The sequence below is a fragment of the Hoplias malabaricus genome, chromosome X1, assembly GCF_029633855.1.
Source record: "Hoplias malabaricus isolate fHopMal1 chromosome X1, fHopMal1.hap1, whole genome shotgun sequence".
Lineage (NCBI taxonomy): Eukaryota > Metazoa > Chordata > Actinopteri > Characiformes > Erythrinidae > Hoplias > Hoplias malabaricus.
The window spans coordinates 6,535,994-6,553,191 of NC_089818.1; the positions used below are offsets into that span (position 1 = coordinate 6,535,994).

General features: G+C 44.5%; 1 protein-coding gene across 1 annotated transcript in view; it reads left to right on the top strand.

The window, feature by feature from the left end:
* limk1a (LIM domain kinase 1a) overlaps positions 1 to 17,198 on the top strand; it is a 73,033-nt gene that overhangs the window by 22,558 nt on the left and 33,277 nt on the right. Inside the window, exon 3 of the mRNA XM_066652556.1 lies at positions 15,489 to 15,627. Within this exon, the coding sequence (XP_066508653.1) occupies positions 15,489 to 15,627 (139 nt within the window). The remainder of the gene's footprint in view (positions 1 to 15,488; positions 15,628 to 17,198) is intronic.

Genomic DNA, 17,198 nt, shown 5'->3' on the forward strand with positions numbered 1-17,198 from the left:
TGAAGCCATTTGCAGACTTTGAGGGCATAATGCAGAAGTTATTAATAAATAAGAGGAAATAATCTTTAAGCGGCTGTGAGGCAATGGTCAGGTCTAACCTTGCAGTTTGGCTCTGTCTGTTCACAGACTGAAGGTCACACTACTCCATCGCCGCGAGGTTCATGTGTGTGAGGTTCATTTAACCTCCTCATTCCAAACGTCCAGTATGCTGGACATTTTTTTTCTGGCTTTTTTAACTCGACAACAAGTTTTTCAATGTCCCACCCACTTTTACGGGTTTCTGCCCAACTACGGCTTTCTATTGGTTGGTCAAGTACGTTTAGTTTTTTTTGATTGGTTGTCGAAAATCGTCCTGGAAATGGCAGCACCTGAGAAAGACGCACCCCGCCTTCGTGACCGAACAAAACGTAAGTTTTTCTTCATTATTCCACATTGATAACTGAAAAGTCTTTGTACATATGTTATTTTAGACGTATACTGATACAAAAAATAATTATACCAACAATGGAAAGTTATTTTCACAGTCCAAAATTTCGAGCGAAACATATATGTCCAGCTATATGGACATTTGGAATTAGTCTATGGAATGTTGCTGACTTTAACATTCTATGTATCGCGAGTACGTGCATCTAATGATCGATATTACATTATTGTTCATAGATTTCCTGGTATGCTTATCTTCTCATGTCTGTTTAGGCCTAACAGTAGAAGATGTTCTTCAGTTACTAGATGATAGTGACTGCAGTGTTGAGAGTAGTGAGGATGAATATACACAGGACAGGGAAAGTGATAGGGACTCCAGTGATTCTGAGGACATGCCAGATGAAAAGGAAGAGGTAACTTAAATCAAACTTAGCTTAATGTTAAAATAAAAGGCATTGTAATTTTAAATATTGTTCAATTTTGTTAATTGTAAGCATATTATGTAGTAGGGGGTATCAGCTCCACATTACCAAGCCTGGTCTAAATATTTTTTATTTAACCTAAGACTGCACTTAAATCATGAGAAACAAATGGGTATGTACACTGTATATTTGTAATTGTAAATATTGTTTTTAAATTAAGGTGGTCATTATGAACTATTTTACAGAAAGCTGAACAGTCTGGACAATCAAGGCACTTATTCAAGCATGCAGCATTCAAACCTTTTGATGTTCCAGCATATGTGGATCCACAGTACACACCTGATGCAGACAGAGAACACTGGACACCTCAGAAATACTTTCAACAGTACTTTGATGATGAATGTTGGGGTCTAGTTAGTGACCAAACTAACATACGAGCTTTGCAAAATGGTACACGGCTCAAAACATCACAGTCTGAAATCAGACAACTGGTTGGGTCACACATTGTAATGGGATGCTTGCGTTTACCGCGCATTAGATTGTGTTACAAACCAGTAGTACAAATTCCAGCCGTTACTCAGATCCCAAGGGACAGGGTCTACAAATTGAGAAACAATTTGCATTTTGTCAACAATTTGGATGTCTGTGTTGATGAGCAAAAAAACAACAGATTGTGGAAAGTTGCACCAATTATAAAGAAATTTAGAGAAACCTGCCTGAAGTTACCAAGGCCAAAAAAAGTTGCAATAGATGAGCAAATGATTCCCTTCTCTGGGGCCACAGCTCTTCGCCAATATGTCCCAGGCAAGCCAAACCCAGTTGGCTTGAAGAATTATATTCTAGCTTCACCCAGAGGATGTGTACTTGATTTTTTTATCTATCAAGGTGCAACAACCTGGCCCGATGCTAACCCAGATAAAACCATTGGCATAGGTGGCTCAGTTGTCATGAAACTTGTGGAAACTCTACCTGTGGGTACAGAGTTGTACTTTGACAGGTACTTCACAAGCATCCCACTGCTTGACAAGTTAAGAGAAAAAGGGCTGTTAGCAACAGGCACCATCATGACAAACAGATTACCAATACGACAACACCTGCCCGCTGACAGTAAACTGAAAAAGGAAGGCCGTGGTTCCTACTGTGAACTGGTAAGGCACAATGAAACGTTGTGTGTTGTAAAATGGATGGACAACAGGTCTGTTGTAATGACATCCACAATCCATGGATCACAACCAAACATGACAATTAGGCGCTACTCAAAAAAAGACAAATCCTACATAGATGTTAAAAGGCCACACATTGTTGGTGCATACAACCAAAATATGGGTGGAGTAGACCTCTGCGATCGAATGATTTCATTATACAGGATTAGCACTCGAACCAAGAAGTGGCCAGTGCGTGTATTTTTTCATTTTGTGGATTTGGCCCTTGTGAATTCATGGGTTGAATATGTTCAGGATTGTGAATACTTTGGCATTGCCAAAAAAGACACCTTAGATTTGTTGGATTTCCGTCTTTATGTTGGGGAATGTCTGGTGTTCAGTAGGGGTCAAAAGAGGAGGAGCACTGATGTGCTCACAGCTACTCTTCTGCCTCCTGTCCCCATGCACAATGCACGTCAGCCTGTGCCAAACTGGGATGTTAGACAGAGTGGGGCAGAGCATTTGCCAGTGGTGGGTAAGGAAAGCACTAGCTTTCAAAGGTGCAGGAACCCTGGTTGCAAGAAAAAATCACGCATGAAATGCTCCAAATGCAATGTTTTTCTGTGTATTCAAGCTGACCGAAACTGCTTTTATGGGTTTCACAAAATGTCCCGTTAAAGAAAGTTACAAAAACAAGTGTTACATGCTGACTGTTCTACTTTTAAATAATAAGTTATACATAATGTGTGTTTGCAAAGGAAATTCATGTGAGTTTTATGTGGATAATTCATTAGCTGCATTGTCATGTTGAATGTCTTTGTAGTGTTCAATAATTCTAAAAGGCTTTGGTGGAAGGAATGTTTGTATTCTAAAACAAATTGTGTAAATAGAAAGGGAAAGGCAAATGTGAGCAAAACTGACATGCTGAATATTTTAACCAAAGTTTTTAGTAATTCTATTTTTTATTAACAAATTTGAATGAAATAAATTTAGTACATACTACATGGATTATAAATCCAGGTAGGCTCTGGACCCCCCACGACCCTGAATTGGATAAGCGGTTACAGATAATGAAATGAAAAAGATACATGGATTATATGAAAATAAATTTTTAGAGAAATTAAAGAAAAAAATAGAAGCAAGATGCTTAATGTGTTGACTTGAATAGTGATAAATGAGGAACATTAATAAGATAATTCAGTTGTTTTAAACTAAAGGAAATGTACTGCAAAATGTTTATATGTACTTTCAAACTCATGCGGAGTCTATGCCCTTAATTCCAAATGTCCAGTATACTGGACACTGAATATCTTAAAATCTCCATGCAATTAAAAAAAAAAAATTGTACTGTGACTTTTAAATGGCTGTAGTAAACATATTTCTTAGCAAAACATCATTTGTTTTTGACGTGTCCTCTCTCGGGACTGAGGAGGTTAAAGCAGCTTTCCATTGTGGCGCTTCTGCTGCAATTCATCAAGAAGAGTGCAGCCCCTTGATAAGACGACTGACCTTTCCACCTCATTGTCTCTATTAACGCACAGTGAGGGAAGTCCACATCGTTCTTTCATGTTGTTGACACGGCTCAAACGCATGGGCCATTTTGAGCTGTTTCCTGCCCAAAGAGCTGACCTTGTTTACCACCGAGCCAAAGGGAGAGTGATTGGCTCTGTCTCCTCATGGGGAGAATGTGCTGAATGAGGGAGAGAGAGCACGAGAGGCCGCACAAGAGGGAGAGAGAGCTTAGCGAGCACAAAGAATCTGCCGGCATGGGCACAATTCTGCTGCAGGGTGTGATAGAGCTCCTGTGAGCAATGTCTAAATCCACAATAAACCCCTGTTCACCATTCCACCGGACATAACCTTTTTTTTAATTATTATTAAAAGAAAAAAATACAGAAACTTTGGGCACCTGGGTTTGTGTGGTTTTAGTTTCAGAAAATAATCACAAATCCTTACATCTACGCTGAACTATGCTCTTTCTCTGTTTATACACAGACAAATTCAGTGTTTTTATCATTTAAATAAATGCACAAAAGTTGTTATTTTTTATTCATTTAAAATGGTGTTGTTCACTAAAGCACCACAGTCGCTTAGGTTCTTTGTACAGGAGCTTGTTTCTAAATTCTACATTGGCACACTCAGGGTTAACTGCAATCTTGCTGAGCTTGCTGCTGCTCTGTCATTGGCTGCTGGATTTCCTGGGAGGATTTGAACGCACCAATGGGGAGGGGCCACCCCGAGGATGAGGGATGAAGTCATGCTTCTCTCCCAAAGCCATGACATCATGTGCTCATTGCTATTCTGCTCTCTAAAGTGGAGGAGGAGGGGAGCGAGGGATGAATGTGAGATTCCCCTTCGCTTTTTCTGCCAAGGACTCGGCTTGCTGCCCCGTGTTTGGGAGATTTCCTTAGCGGAATTTGATTTAACCTGTTTTACACAATCATCAAACGTACAGCAGTGGGTTTAAGGTCCATTCGGATACTTCAGATTTCACTGTGGTACTTTACGGTCGCGGCAGATACGTGACTCCAGGACACAGATCTAATCATAATGCAGAAAGTCTTGGCTGAGGGACTGTCACTGGCGTAGTCAGGTCAAGTCAAATTTATTTGTACAGCACATTTTACAACTTTAAAAACATTGAGAATTAAAACAAAAATCAAAATTATTGACTCCAGGTGAGAAGCCGAACGCCCTCAAAGGTGGAGAAAGAGACTCCTCCACTGGTCAAACACATTATAAACAGTAGAGTTTTAATTTAAAACTGCAGCCTTGGAGTCTCTGTGTGTGTAGAGTAATGGAGGTCTTTAGTAATGGTCTCGGCTGAGTCAGTCCCATCAAATACTGGGCCTCAGATGTGGTGTGGAGCGGATAGTATTGTGCGTAACCAGCTGGGAATTAACCCTAGTCTTCTGTGTAACAGCACTGTTACCAACTACACTTACACAAACTTCTTATATTTATAACGTAGTTTAGGATTCAATTTTAGATGAATTGTTACAGGACAGGGCTGGAGTTACACCCGAGTTTATAGGTACATTTATTTAAGCATTTTGTTTGTTATTTATGGTCTTACAAAGACAACAAACCACAGTGCTTAAATGCTGCAGGTTTCCCTTTCAATTTCCATTTCCCAGAAACCATCTCAGTACCGTGTGACTCCTGCATCCAGGGAGCTCCTAGTACAAACTTTCCACACCTGGGAGAGAAAGTATGCTTCTCTTGCTTTATGAAGAATTGCCAGTGTTTCCATGCGCTTACTGAGCGTTTCTCTACCCCTGCTCTCTCTTTTCCTTCTCATTACCATATCACACCAGTCACCCCACTACAAAGATGCAATGCTGGGCCTCAGTTTGGCTGAGTTATATACAGAACCCAGCAGGTAAGCCCGGTCAGTGCTAATTTGTGCTAGGGAGTTCTCACGAAGTTCTGAGATCTGGTGGTGCCTACTCCCCTAGGCCCTTATATGAAGAAGTTAAGCAATGCAGTATATTGAAACCTGCTGTCCAGTCCCATGATGCATACACATGAGAGGGTCTGTACAGCAATGAGAGGGTGAGAGAAAGAGGGAGACAAAGAGAAATGGACAGACACTACATCCTGAGACAGAGAGGGAGGGACATACTGAATGGAATCATTGCAAATTAGGATCAGTTTAATTCTGTGTTTCGGTGTGAAATCTGTGTTTGTCTGTGTTTGAGACCCAAGACGGTGGAGGGTGTGGGAGGTCATGCTTACCCAAGATCACATGCTGGGTTTGGATTTCACAGCTCTTCAGGGATTCCCCAAATAAACAGCTCTGATCTGGCTCACTGTGAGTAGTGTTTTGTGGCCATTTGGAGATATTTCTGGATGAAATGAACTGGTCCCTTTGCATTTAAGAGGTCAATGGAGTTGAACATGAAACAGATCAATCAGGGAGAGATTATGATTGTGATTTGTGATATTGGAACTGTGATTGAGGGCAGCATGATCGCGCTGCAGGTAGCCTTTAGTTGGGCTTTGGAATAAAACGTTTACAAATGGGATTATATGGATCATAATTATCCACAAGAATGTGATTGAGACTTAGATAATGGCAGTGTACTTTCTTCATTATAATTTATAATTAGAAAATTGGAGCAGACTCAACACTGCCATCCGGTGGACTGTAGAGTTGAGACACTTCATGGTTCTTCAAAATAAGAAGGTATAATGTTAAAGAGAAGTGTATTGACATATCAAAGGCCTAATTTACCAGACATCATGAATATTCAAAAAGTCTAAATTCAGACTCAACCCTGCGATGGACACAGTTGCTGATTTAGTGTGTGTCTGAATACATCCACTGTTAAGAAATCCCACCCAATTAAAACCTCTTTGTTTGTAATGGTCAACTGAAAGAATGAACGTGTCCAGGCGTGAAAACACTCCATGGTGTTGCACTGTTCAAATGTGATGGAAATGTTCTGGCCCATCTGTCCTTCAGTGGGCGGATGGGTGCTGTTATCGTCCTCTGTCAGCGAGTCTTCGTAAGCACTTCCATTTGGCAAACCCTGCTTCCCGTGAGAGGGTAAAACTTCTTGTGCTTGGTCAAGTCTGGCCTCAGTCGAGCCGACGTCACACCTGTCTGTCGTAGTGACAGATTTACAGCAGAGAGGAAACCTGTCTAACCTTCTGGACTGGCGCAAGCTCAACTTCTACCACTTCTCTAAAGCAGGGCGTGTTACGGCATGCCCCTCTGCCTTTAAAGTTCTCAAAGGTTTTAGTTCAGAGCAAGTGTCACTCTGACTGATGCTTGGCAGTGGTGATATATCGCTTTAGCTCATGCACAGCTGATCCTTTTTCAATTGCTGCTATTCTGTGGAGATTAAAGAGAGCGTCTACAATTGTAGATAAACACCATTCTCTGGTTTGTTTATGTACAAAAATGCCATGTCATTTAATGTGGAACGGTGTGTTTGAGGAGAAATCAACTGTTGTTTGTTTGTAACGGAGGCTGAACTTGTAAGTTTTTATTCACTGTTTGAATTACCCCCGAAACTCATTTGTAACTCGAGTTGTTTAGTTTTGAAGCATTATTGCTACTTCATGCAGTTACCGCTCTCCAGGATTTAGAGTTAATTCAATCTGCAGTAAAAATAAGGCAAAATTACCCCCCTGTGGAGCAGGAATAACGCAACATCTTCATCTCAGTTCATGCTTTTCAAGGTTTGGAGTCTCTACGTTGTCAAAAAAATCTCCAGATGCAGTTTCTCTGCCTTGAGCAGAGAGAGAGAGAGAGAGAGAGAGAGAGAGAGAGAGAGAGAAGAAAGAGAGAGAGGAGAGAGAGAGAGAAGAAAGAGAGAGAGAGAAGAGAGAGAGAGAAGAGAGAGAGAGAGAGAGAAGAAAGAGAGAGAGAGAGAAGAGAGAGAGAGAGGAGAGAGAGAGAGAAGAAAGAGAGAGAGAGAGAAGAGAGAGAGAGAGAGAAGAGAGAGAGAGAGAGAGAGAAAGTCTAGCATACTGGACTGAGACACTTGTTTTTTTTTTTCTTTATTCATTTATACTAGACCTACAATTTCAAAAATTGTAATTCAAGCAAACCCACAACATCGTATTGAACACAACAGGGGAATTATTACAAATGACATGTGTTATGTGTCTCATTTATTTGCCTCGCTGCACCCCCCCGCAATAACTCTGTACCCCCCACTTTGGGAACCACTGAGCATGAGTGCCAAAAAAAGTCCCTGATGGTTATTAAATAGGTGGTTTCCCATAAACTTCTGGGAAATGCTCACGTGGAAAAATGGCATTGTGTTTCACTCTTTCGCAATTAATATTTGCAGACTTCCCCTTGGACCCTTGTGTTTTCTTGTCGTAACAGCGCTGTAACAGATATGTGTCATGAAGTATTGATTTCATCTTTAAATGCCCCAACAGCACCTGAGACATCAGATCCTGTAGATCCAGTAAAACAGAGCAGATCTGAGTCAGGATTTGCCTCCTCCTTCTCCTAGGAAAGTTTGGGTGGTTTTGGTGGGTCCAACAGGGTGGCACTGTTCCTCTGGTCTGTTTGGATTCCAGTGCCTGGGTTCAGTGGCAGGGACACTGTACTTAAACCAGTAAAACAGAGGTCCTCTCTAGAGGTCAGTAAAGACCTCGGGGCTGTTCCTGGAGTTTCCTATTTTACAATTTAAATTCCTAGTTTTCCACTCTAGATCTTTGTTTAAACTGATATGGGTTTGGATTTATCTGTCTCTGTCGATCTGCCACCAAATGGACCTCTGTCATTGTGTCTCTGGTGACCCACCGGAAACGTCTGCACATGATACACTCGTCTGTCTCCGTTGTTCAGATCCAGTTCTGCCTGAAATGGATCGATACCAGAGTAACTCAATCCTAACCACGCTCTCCATTCTCTCGTGGAGGGGTCCGTATGTGATATTAATGGGTTTAGCATTCCATTCAAATGCTCTGAGAGCCCCCAGCCACAGGGAGGAGTAAATTACTTCACCATATCTTTGGATTTGCTTCTTAAAATAGGATCCAGAGACAGAGGCCTGTGAATAACTACTCCGCCAGTGAGGAGGAATGCAGAGATAGTCTCGGCCTTATCTCTGTCTCACCGTGGCTCTGTCTGGAGGATTCTCAACACGCTTTTGTTCTCTGTGTTGTGCTCTCTCTGTCTAGACATTGCATATGGATCGGGATATAAAGATCCGTCTCTGCTTATTCACCGTCCAAATTAATTTTGAGCGAGGAATCCTCAGTTTGGAGCTGGATCAGACGCTGGTAAATAAAATAAAGATATATAAAGGTGAATATGATTTTACTCTGGTTTTGTCCAGTGTTTTGACTCTTAAAAGTGAAGTAAACTGATCTGCAGTTGTGTTAAACATCATTTACGGTGGCCTGGGAGTACAAAGCACACAAAGAAAAACACAATGAGAAACACACACACACACACACACACACATACAGAAATAGAGAAAAAAACACAAAGAGTAACACACAGAAACAAACAGAGAAATACACACAAACAGGAACATCTTCCAAAACGTATTTCTCTTTTTTGTCTGTGTTGCTGCTGTGTGAGTGTGTGAGTGTGAGAGAGTGTGTGTGTGTGAGAGTGTGTGTGAGTGTGAGTGTGTGTTTTATGCTTACAGGCCACTGTATAAACGGCTAAACTCAAAGTTAGTAAATTGATAACTTCACCGAACCACAATGTGCGTCACACAACAAATGTGGGGCTGTTCACTCCTGGGAAGAGGGGGTGGAAAGTTGTGGCCAGTGGTTCGACCTCTGCATCACTCCAGTGTCATTTAATACTGTTTTCTTTATATGGGGTTTTTACTCTTGAAAATTGACTCCATATTTTTTCAGCAAATCCATTCATTATAAAATGAAGTTTCAATTTTGAAAATCTCCAGCAATGAAAGCAAGACAGGTTTTATTGTTATGGTTATTTTTATCTGAGTTCATTTTCAATGTGGGTGTCTGGTCAAACCGTGGTGGTGAGATTAAAGCAGGCTCTAAACCCTCCGCACATTTAAGGTGGGGTCAGGGAGACTGCAGTGGACTAAGTGAAACTGTTTAATGAAGAGCTGTGACTGAGTCCCATTGGGATGATGATGAATAGAGGCGCGTGGTCCATCCAGACTCCTTCCAGCCCCAGGAGAACAATGGCACATTGTCATATTCCCCAGATCTCCTCCAGACGAGAGGAGATCATTAACAGTATCCGCTCCATCTCCTTTTTCACTCTCTCTCACCCTGGACAGATAACGCTGCCCTGGGGGGTCGACACCGATAACCCATCTAATCAGAGACCATCCTTTTAGCCAACACTCACTCTGCCGTCGACTGACAGCTGTGTTCTTCATGAGCCTGGCCCCACACACACACACACCGACCTGCTGCTCTCTGCTGCCAGGGAATGTAATGATGAAAAAGCTTTTCTGTCCAATTACTTGTCCCTTGTGATATTTTTGAAGATAATACCATTTTATTGCTTTATAATTCTAACTTGTGCACAAGTATACACATTGTAAATTGATATTATACTATATTTCATCATTTGGTTGATGGAAACTATGTGGAATGAGCAGATTTTAACTTTTAAAATACATTCATTCATTCATTCATTCATTCATTATCTGTAACCCTTATCCAATTCAGGTTCGCGGTGGGTCCAGAGCCTACCTGGAATCATTGGGCGCAAGACGGGAATACACCCTGGAGGGGGCGCCAGTCCTTCACAGGGCAACACACACACACACACATTCACTCACACACTCACACCTACGGACAGTTTTGAGTCGCCAATCCACCTGCAACGTGTGTTTTTTGGACTGTGGGAGGAAACCGGAGCACCCGGAGGAAACCCACGCAGACACAGAGAGAACACACCACACTCCTCACAGACAGTTACCCGGAGGAAACCCACGCAGACACAGGGAGAACACACCACACTCCTCACAGACAGTCACCCGGAGGAAACCCACGCAGACACAGGGAGAACACACCACACTCCTCACAGACAGTCACCCGGAGGAAACCCACGCGGACACAGGGAGAACACACCACACTCCTCACAGACAGTCACCCGGAGGAAACCCACGCAGACACAGAGAGAACACACCACACTCCTCACAGACAGTCACCCGGAGGAAACCCACGCAGACACAGAGAGAACACACCACACTCCTCACAGACAGTCACCCGGAGGAAACCCACGCGGACACAGGGAGAACACACCACACTCCTCACAGACAGTCACCCGGAGGAAACCCACGCGGACACAGGGAGAACACACCACACTCCTCACAGACAGTCACCCGGAGGAAACCCACGCGGACACAGGGAGAACACACCACACTCCTCACAGACAGTCACCCGGAGGAAACCCACGCGGACACAGGGAGAACACACCACACTCCTCACAGACAGTCACCCGGAGGAAACCCACGCGGACACAGAGAGAACACACCACACTCCTCACAGACAGTCACCCGGAGGAAACCCACGCGGACACAGGGAGAACACACCACACTCCTCACAGACAGTCACCCGGAGGAAACCCACGCGGACACAGGGAGAACACACCACACTCCTCACAGACAGTCACCCGGAGGAAACCCACGCGGACACAGGGAGAACACACCACACTCCTCACAGACAGTCACCCGGAGGAAACCCACGCGGACACAGGGAGAACACACCACACTCCTCACAGACAGTCACCCGGAGGAAACCCACGCGGACACAGGGAGAACACACCACACTCCTCACAGACAGTCACCCGGAGGAAACCCACGCAGACACAGAGAGAACACACCAAACTCCTCACAGACAGTCACCCGAGAGTTAACAGGTCTCTGGAGCTGTGTGACTGGGTGCAGTGTATTTGTAAGAGGTCCTGAAGAAGAATGTGTGTGTATTTGTTTATGTAACATCTAAAGGTTCCCAAAAATGTTATTAAAAGATTCAGGAACCTGTTTCTCGTGGTTCAGATTTTTTGGGTCATTTCCAAATGTCAACCACCTTAGCAACATGTAGTTGTATTTCTTACAAATCACCATGACATACACACAAACACACACTTGCATTCACACTCACTTCAAGCTCATAGTCATTCGTTATTTTGGAATTTTCTCTCACTTTGAGCTTCCTTATTTCAGCAGATGATCCTCTTAATCCTCATCCGCTTCAAATATCAGCACTGGAACACACACTAAGCTGAAAACACACCCCTGCTGTTTACAATATGAAGGAAGTGAACGACTTCCTAAAGCCTTGGTGGTGAGTGAACATTCAGAAGCAGCTAAAAACCAGAGCGTCTCACTGCTGCGTGCTTGGGTCGGGGTGAATTGCAAGTGGCTCATTATCATTTAAAGGAACAGGCACTGAACGCAGCCATTTTGAACAGGGCCGTTAAGACAGAGGAGAACCAGAACTGTGCTCCACTTTGGAGGGCAGCCACAATACGTCCTACTTAAAGTCACCATGCTCAGTGCAAGATATCAGCCAGAGGGGTACAAAGGGCAGAGGGCACCTTCCAGTGTGTTTGTGATGATCTGGGGTGGTGTTTTTGATCCAGATCTCGTTCCACAACGTCAAGGTCATGTTTTATTCATATGTAATATTTGAATATTTGAGAAGCTCAGTATTTGCTTCTCTGAAAATGAGATCTCAGTGAGGAGTACGGGGAGAGAGGGATTACGTACTCCAGCTGTGTTAGCGTTAGTAGTTCTGATCTGTCAGAAGTGTGCCAGTGCTTTTTGCAGTATGTTTGCGGCGGGGAGCGGGTTTGGGTGGAGGCAGCTTAGCGTGCTTTCTCTCTGTGACAGAGAATGTCCTCTCAGTGTCCTTGCACTGTTTTCTGTCTCGTTTGGCAAAGCAGGCCATGCTCTTATTGAGGGAACTGTGATGTCTGTAGATTCTCGGTCCAGTGTTAGAGGGTGGGGTCACCTGACTGTGGGTTCATTAATCCACACACACTTTATTATTAGTGAACCACAGGAGCAAAATACAATACTGGACCCTTGGTTCAGACTCAGTTTAGCTGGTTACAGCAGGGCCAGTGGGGACAGGACAGGAAGCTGTTTGGCAGCAGGGGCAGCAGAGGGAAATTATTGATGAATTTCATCCCTCTGGGAAGGGTCTAATCAATTTTTTTGGCCTCTAATGGAGAGAGAGAGAGAGAGAGGACAAGTTGGTAGACGAGAGAGAGAGAGAGAGAGAGAGAGGGAGGTCAGGAAGGGTGGCCACAGTGATGGTCATGGTCTGTTTGTTGTACCTCTCTCTCATCGTCACAGTTCAGTTCCAGTGTAATGAATTTATCTCATGTAGAGGATGAGTCAAAAGTAGCAGGAAACCCCTTTTTTTTCTTCAGAACAAAAGGGGAAAATGGCATATCTGAATACCCCAGTAATAACGGGTGAAAGGGGTCTACATTTTACGCTACGTCCGGAACATGGCCGCCATATTGGATCAAGGGCAGCTTTTACCAATGGGAAGGTGGTCATGCAGCGTATCAAAGAAGCTCAGATCGATTGCCAAATATATCTTATGCTTCAAAAGTTATCAACCCAGAAAATAAAAAAAAAATTGTTACAGCCTCTAAATGGTCAATCATGTGAGCTCTTGTGGCTGAATGCCATTAGTTCCTCACAGCAATGTTCCAGCGTCTAGTCTAAAGCTTTAGCAGAAGAGTTGAGGCTGTTAATTGTGCAAAAGAGAATGAACTACAAACTACTAACGCCTTTCACTTCAAGAGGATTCTGCAAACTTTAACTATTTCTAAATAAGTTCCTGCATCTAATATTACCCCCCCCCCCAAAGCCCCCGCCCCAGTGGAGCTGTTTGACACCTCTAACCTCAAAGCAGATCTCACAGACCTTCCTACAGTGACTTCACTTTTCTAATTTACCATTTCACAGGGGTTAGGACCGCCCTTATTTATGCATTTATTCTGTGAAGCTGCTCTGTGACATCATCAGTTATAAAAAAAAGTGCTATAGAAATAAATTTGATTTGATTTGATTAATATGCACTGAACAAATGTAACAGAGGCAGGGCAGGTGTCAGTGTTTGTGCTTCATGTTGTTTTCGGTCTGGTTGTTGTTTCTGCAGCATCTAGAACAACACGATGAGTCTGTGGTTGTTCTAATAAGAGGTTTCTGTGGATAACATCAACACAGTAATCTTTCTGAACTCACTGTGCTTTAACTCAGAGAGCGGTGCTCTGCACTGGCTGATTTGGGCTGATTATATAAAGAGGGTTCTTCAAGGGTTCTTTACTAAAGGCAGTGGCACTACATATAACCATGGATTCTGTGTAGAATATGTTAATGGTGAAATGGTTCTTTGAAGACGCGGTTCTTCAGATTGTTCAGATTTTTGTTCAGTATAGTAAACTAAAAATCCACAAAAAATAGAGATACGTGTTCTTCTTTGGACAGAGATGATATTCATATCATTGGACGCAAGGCAGGTCCTTCACAGGGCAACACACACTCTCACCCCTACGGACACTTTTGAGTCGCCAATCCACCTACCAACGTGTGTTTTTGGACCGTGGGAGGAAACCGGAGCACCCGGAGGAAACCCACACAAACACAGAGAGAACACACCACACTCATCACAGACAGTCACCCGGAGGAAACCCACGCAGACACAGAGAGAACACACCACACTCCTCACAGACAGTCACCCGGAGGATACCTACACAAACACAGAGAGAACACACCACACTCATCACAGACAGTCACCCGGAGGAAACCCACGCAGACACAGAGAGAACACACCACACTCCTCACAGACAGTCACCCAGAGGAAACCCATGCAGACACAGAGAGAACACACCACAGTCCTCACAGACAGTCACCCGGAGGAAACCCACGCAGACACAGAGAGAACACACCACACTCCTCACAGACAGTCACCCGGAGGAAACCCACGCAGACACAGAGAGAACACACCACACTCCTCACAGACAGTCACCCGGAGGAAACCCACGCAGACACAGAGAGAACACACCACACTCCTCACAGACATTCACCCAGAGGAAACCCACGCAGACACAGAGAGAACACACCACACTCCTCACAGACAGTCACCCGGAGGAAACCCACGCAGACACAGAGAGAACACACCACACTCCTCACAGACAGTCACCCGGAGGAAACCCACACAGACACAGAGAGAACACACCACACTCCTCACAGACATTCACCCAGAGGAAACCCACGCAGACACAGAGAGAACACACCACACTTCTCACAGACAGTCACCCGAAGGAAACCCACGCAGACACAGAGAGAACACACCACACTCCTCACAGACAGTCACCCGGAGGAAACCCACGCAGACACAGGGAGAACACACCACACTCCTCACAGACAGTCACCCGGAGGAAACCCACGCGGACACAGGGAGAACACACCACACTCCTCACAGACAGTCACCCGGAGGAAACCCACGCAGACACAGAGAGAACACACCACACTCCTCACAGACAGTCACCCGGAGGAAACCCACGCAGACACAGAGAGAACACACCACACTCCTCACAGACAGTCACCCGGAGGAAACCTACGCAGACACAGAGAGAACACACCACACTTCTCACAGACAGTCACCCGAAGGAAACCCACGCAGACACAGAGAGAACACACCACACTCCTCACAGACAGTCACCCGGAGGAAACCCACGCAGACACAGAGAGAACACACCACACTCCTCACAGACAGTCACCCGGAGGAAACCCACGCAGACACAGAGAGAACACACCACACTCCTCACAGACAGTCACCCGGAGGAAACCCACGCAGACACAGAGAGAACACACCACACTCCTCACAGACAGTCACAAAGTTTCCCAAAGGAAACCCACGTGGTCAGAATTGCTTGGAAACAACTTTGCGAGAAAACCGTGAACTAATTAATTCTCCTGTATGTCTCTTTGACACATTTTAATGCTGTTACTCTCTCTCTCTCTCTCTCTCTCTCTCTCTCTCTCTCTCTCTCCACCACCAGATGTTGCGAGTGCAGTGCCTCCCTGTCCCACTGGTACTATGAGAGAGATGGAGGTCTCTTCTGTAAGAAGGATTACTGGGCTAAATTCGGTGAGCTGTGTCACGGCTGCACCGAGCCCATCACCACAGGCCTCATCATGGTGAGTCTCATCTCTGTCTTTTCCCTCCATCTCAGTGTCTGCATCCCTCTGCCTCCACCCCACTGTTTGCATCTCTCCGCACCCTGCAATCTCTCCTCCCGGACGGGCGAGGGTCGTGTTTCTCAGAGCCACTCTCCCGTTACGTCGCCAACAAAACCACATTCACGCTGCTCTATTTCCATGTGAGCAGGATCCCCATGAATTAAACAGCGTTCCTCTGTTCTGCGGCTGGCCGCGCTGAAAGAGCCGTTCTGTATAATTCATGGTGAACAGAACAGATTATGTAAATGAGGGGAAAGTTAGTGCTGGTCGCGAGAAGGAGGAGCTATTGCTATTTAATCTTTGCCAGTTTTAGTGTCTGCACCGGGGGGGACGTCTACTTCCAGCAAAACATCTTTTCATTGTGACTGCTTTACCATAATTAACGTGGTATGAACAGAAGGCTGCGTGTCTCACAGTGTCTCACAGTCAGTGTCTCTCTGAGATAACAGTCAGTGTCTCTCAGCGAGGTCCGACAGAAGCGAGAGGATTTACACCATCGATGAGGTATAAGCTCCTGTTATGTTTTAGCTCCAGTAGCATTTTATCTCCAGTGATGAATTAAAGAAGCAAATATGGATATGTAGATATTCAGCCACATTTCTGGAAAGAATAATATTATTTAATAGGGACATAGTAAGAAAACATAAATTGCGCACATTCATAAGGAGATCTGGAGGCAACCAACACACACACTGTGAAACAAAACCACCCAGTCAGTTTTCTGTGGGCTGCCTAAGTCAGAAACATGTGATAACACCAGCTATGGACAGTGGAGAAATAAGAGAACCAAGTGAAAACAGCTAAAACGAGAACTTTACTTTTCCCTGCTGCACGCTGACGATGGTGAGTGGGTGAACAGCGAGCGGATCATTGTCTTTTAAAGGAACAGTTGCTGAGAACGGCCGTCCCGATCAGGGCTGCTTAGATGTGAGAAGGCTACTTTTTTTTGTGGAGAAGAGGAGAATCTGTCCCTTTAAATTTGGACAATGCCTGGATTCTGTGAGAAAGAAGAAACCAGACACACTCCTCAAACAGAAAGCTTTGCTCGTAGCCACTACATTCACTATTTTCAGAGGCATTACGTCAGCTCTTTAAAACAGCCTCGGCCTCTCGTCTTCATGACCAGGTTATTTACTCAGCGTGTTTGTCTCCTGAGGCTAAGGATGAGCTCAGAGCAGCAGGAAGACAACTGTGTGGGTTCAGGTAAACAGAACCTGCTGCTGGCCCACGGCTGGACACTGATTACTGACCTGTCCCAGGTCTGTGTTCATTCTCCAGTCAACAATGACTGCAGTAAAAGTGAAACTAGAGAAGTAGCAGCTCCAAAAACCACTGCTTAAAGAGTGACGTTAGTATGACACCTGCTGATCCAGAAGCTGGTGACCGGTCCCAAAGCAGCACGGCAACAACACACTGAACTTAAACCCAAACTGCGTCCAACCGTAAAGCACTTTTGTATCTTTGGTAAAATATTTTCGATTGCCATGTCGCAGTGATTAGGACTGGCGTCCCCTCCAGGGTGTGTTCCC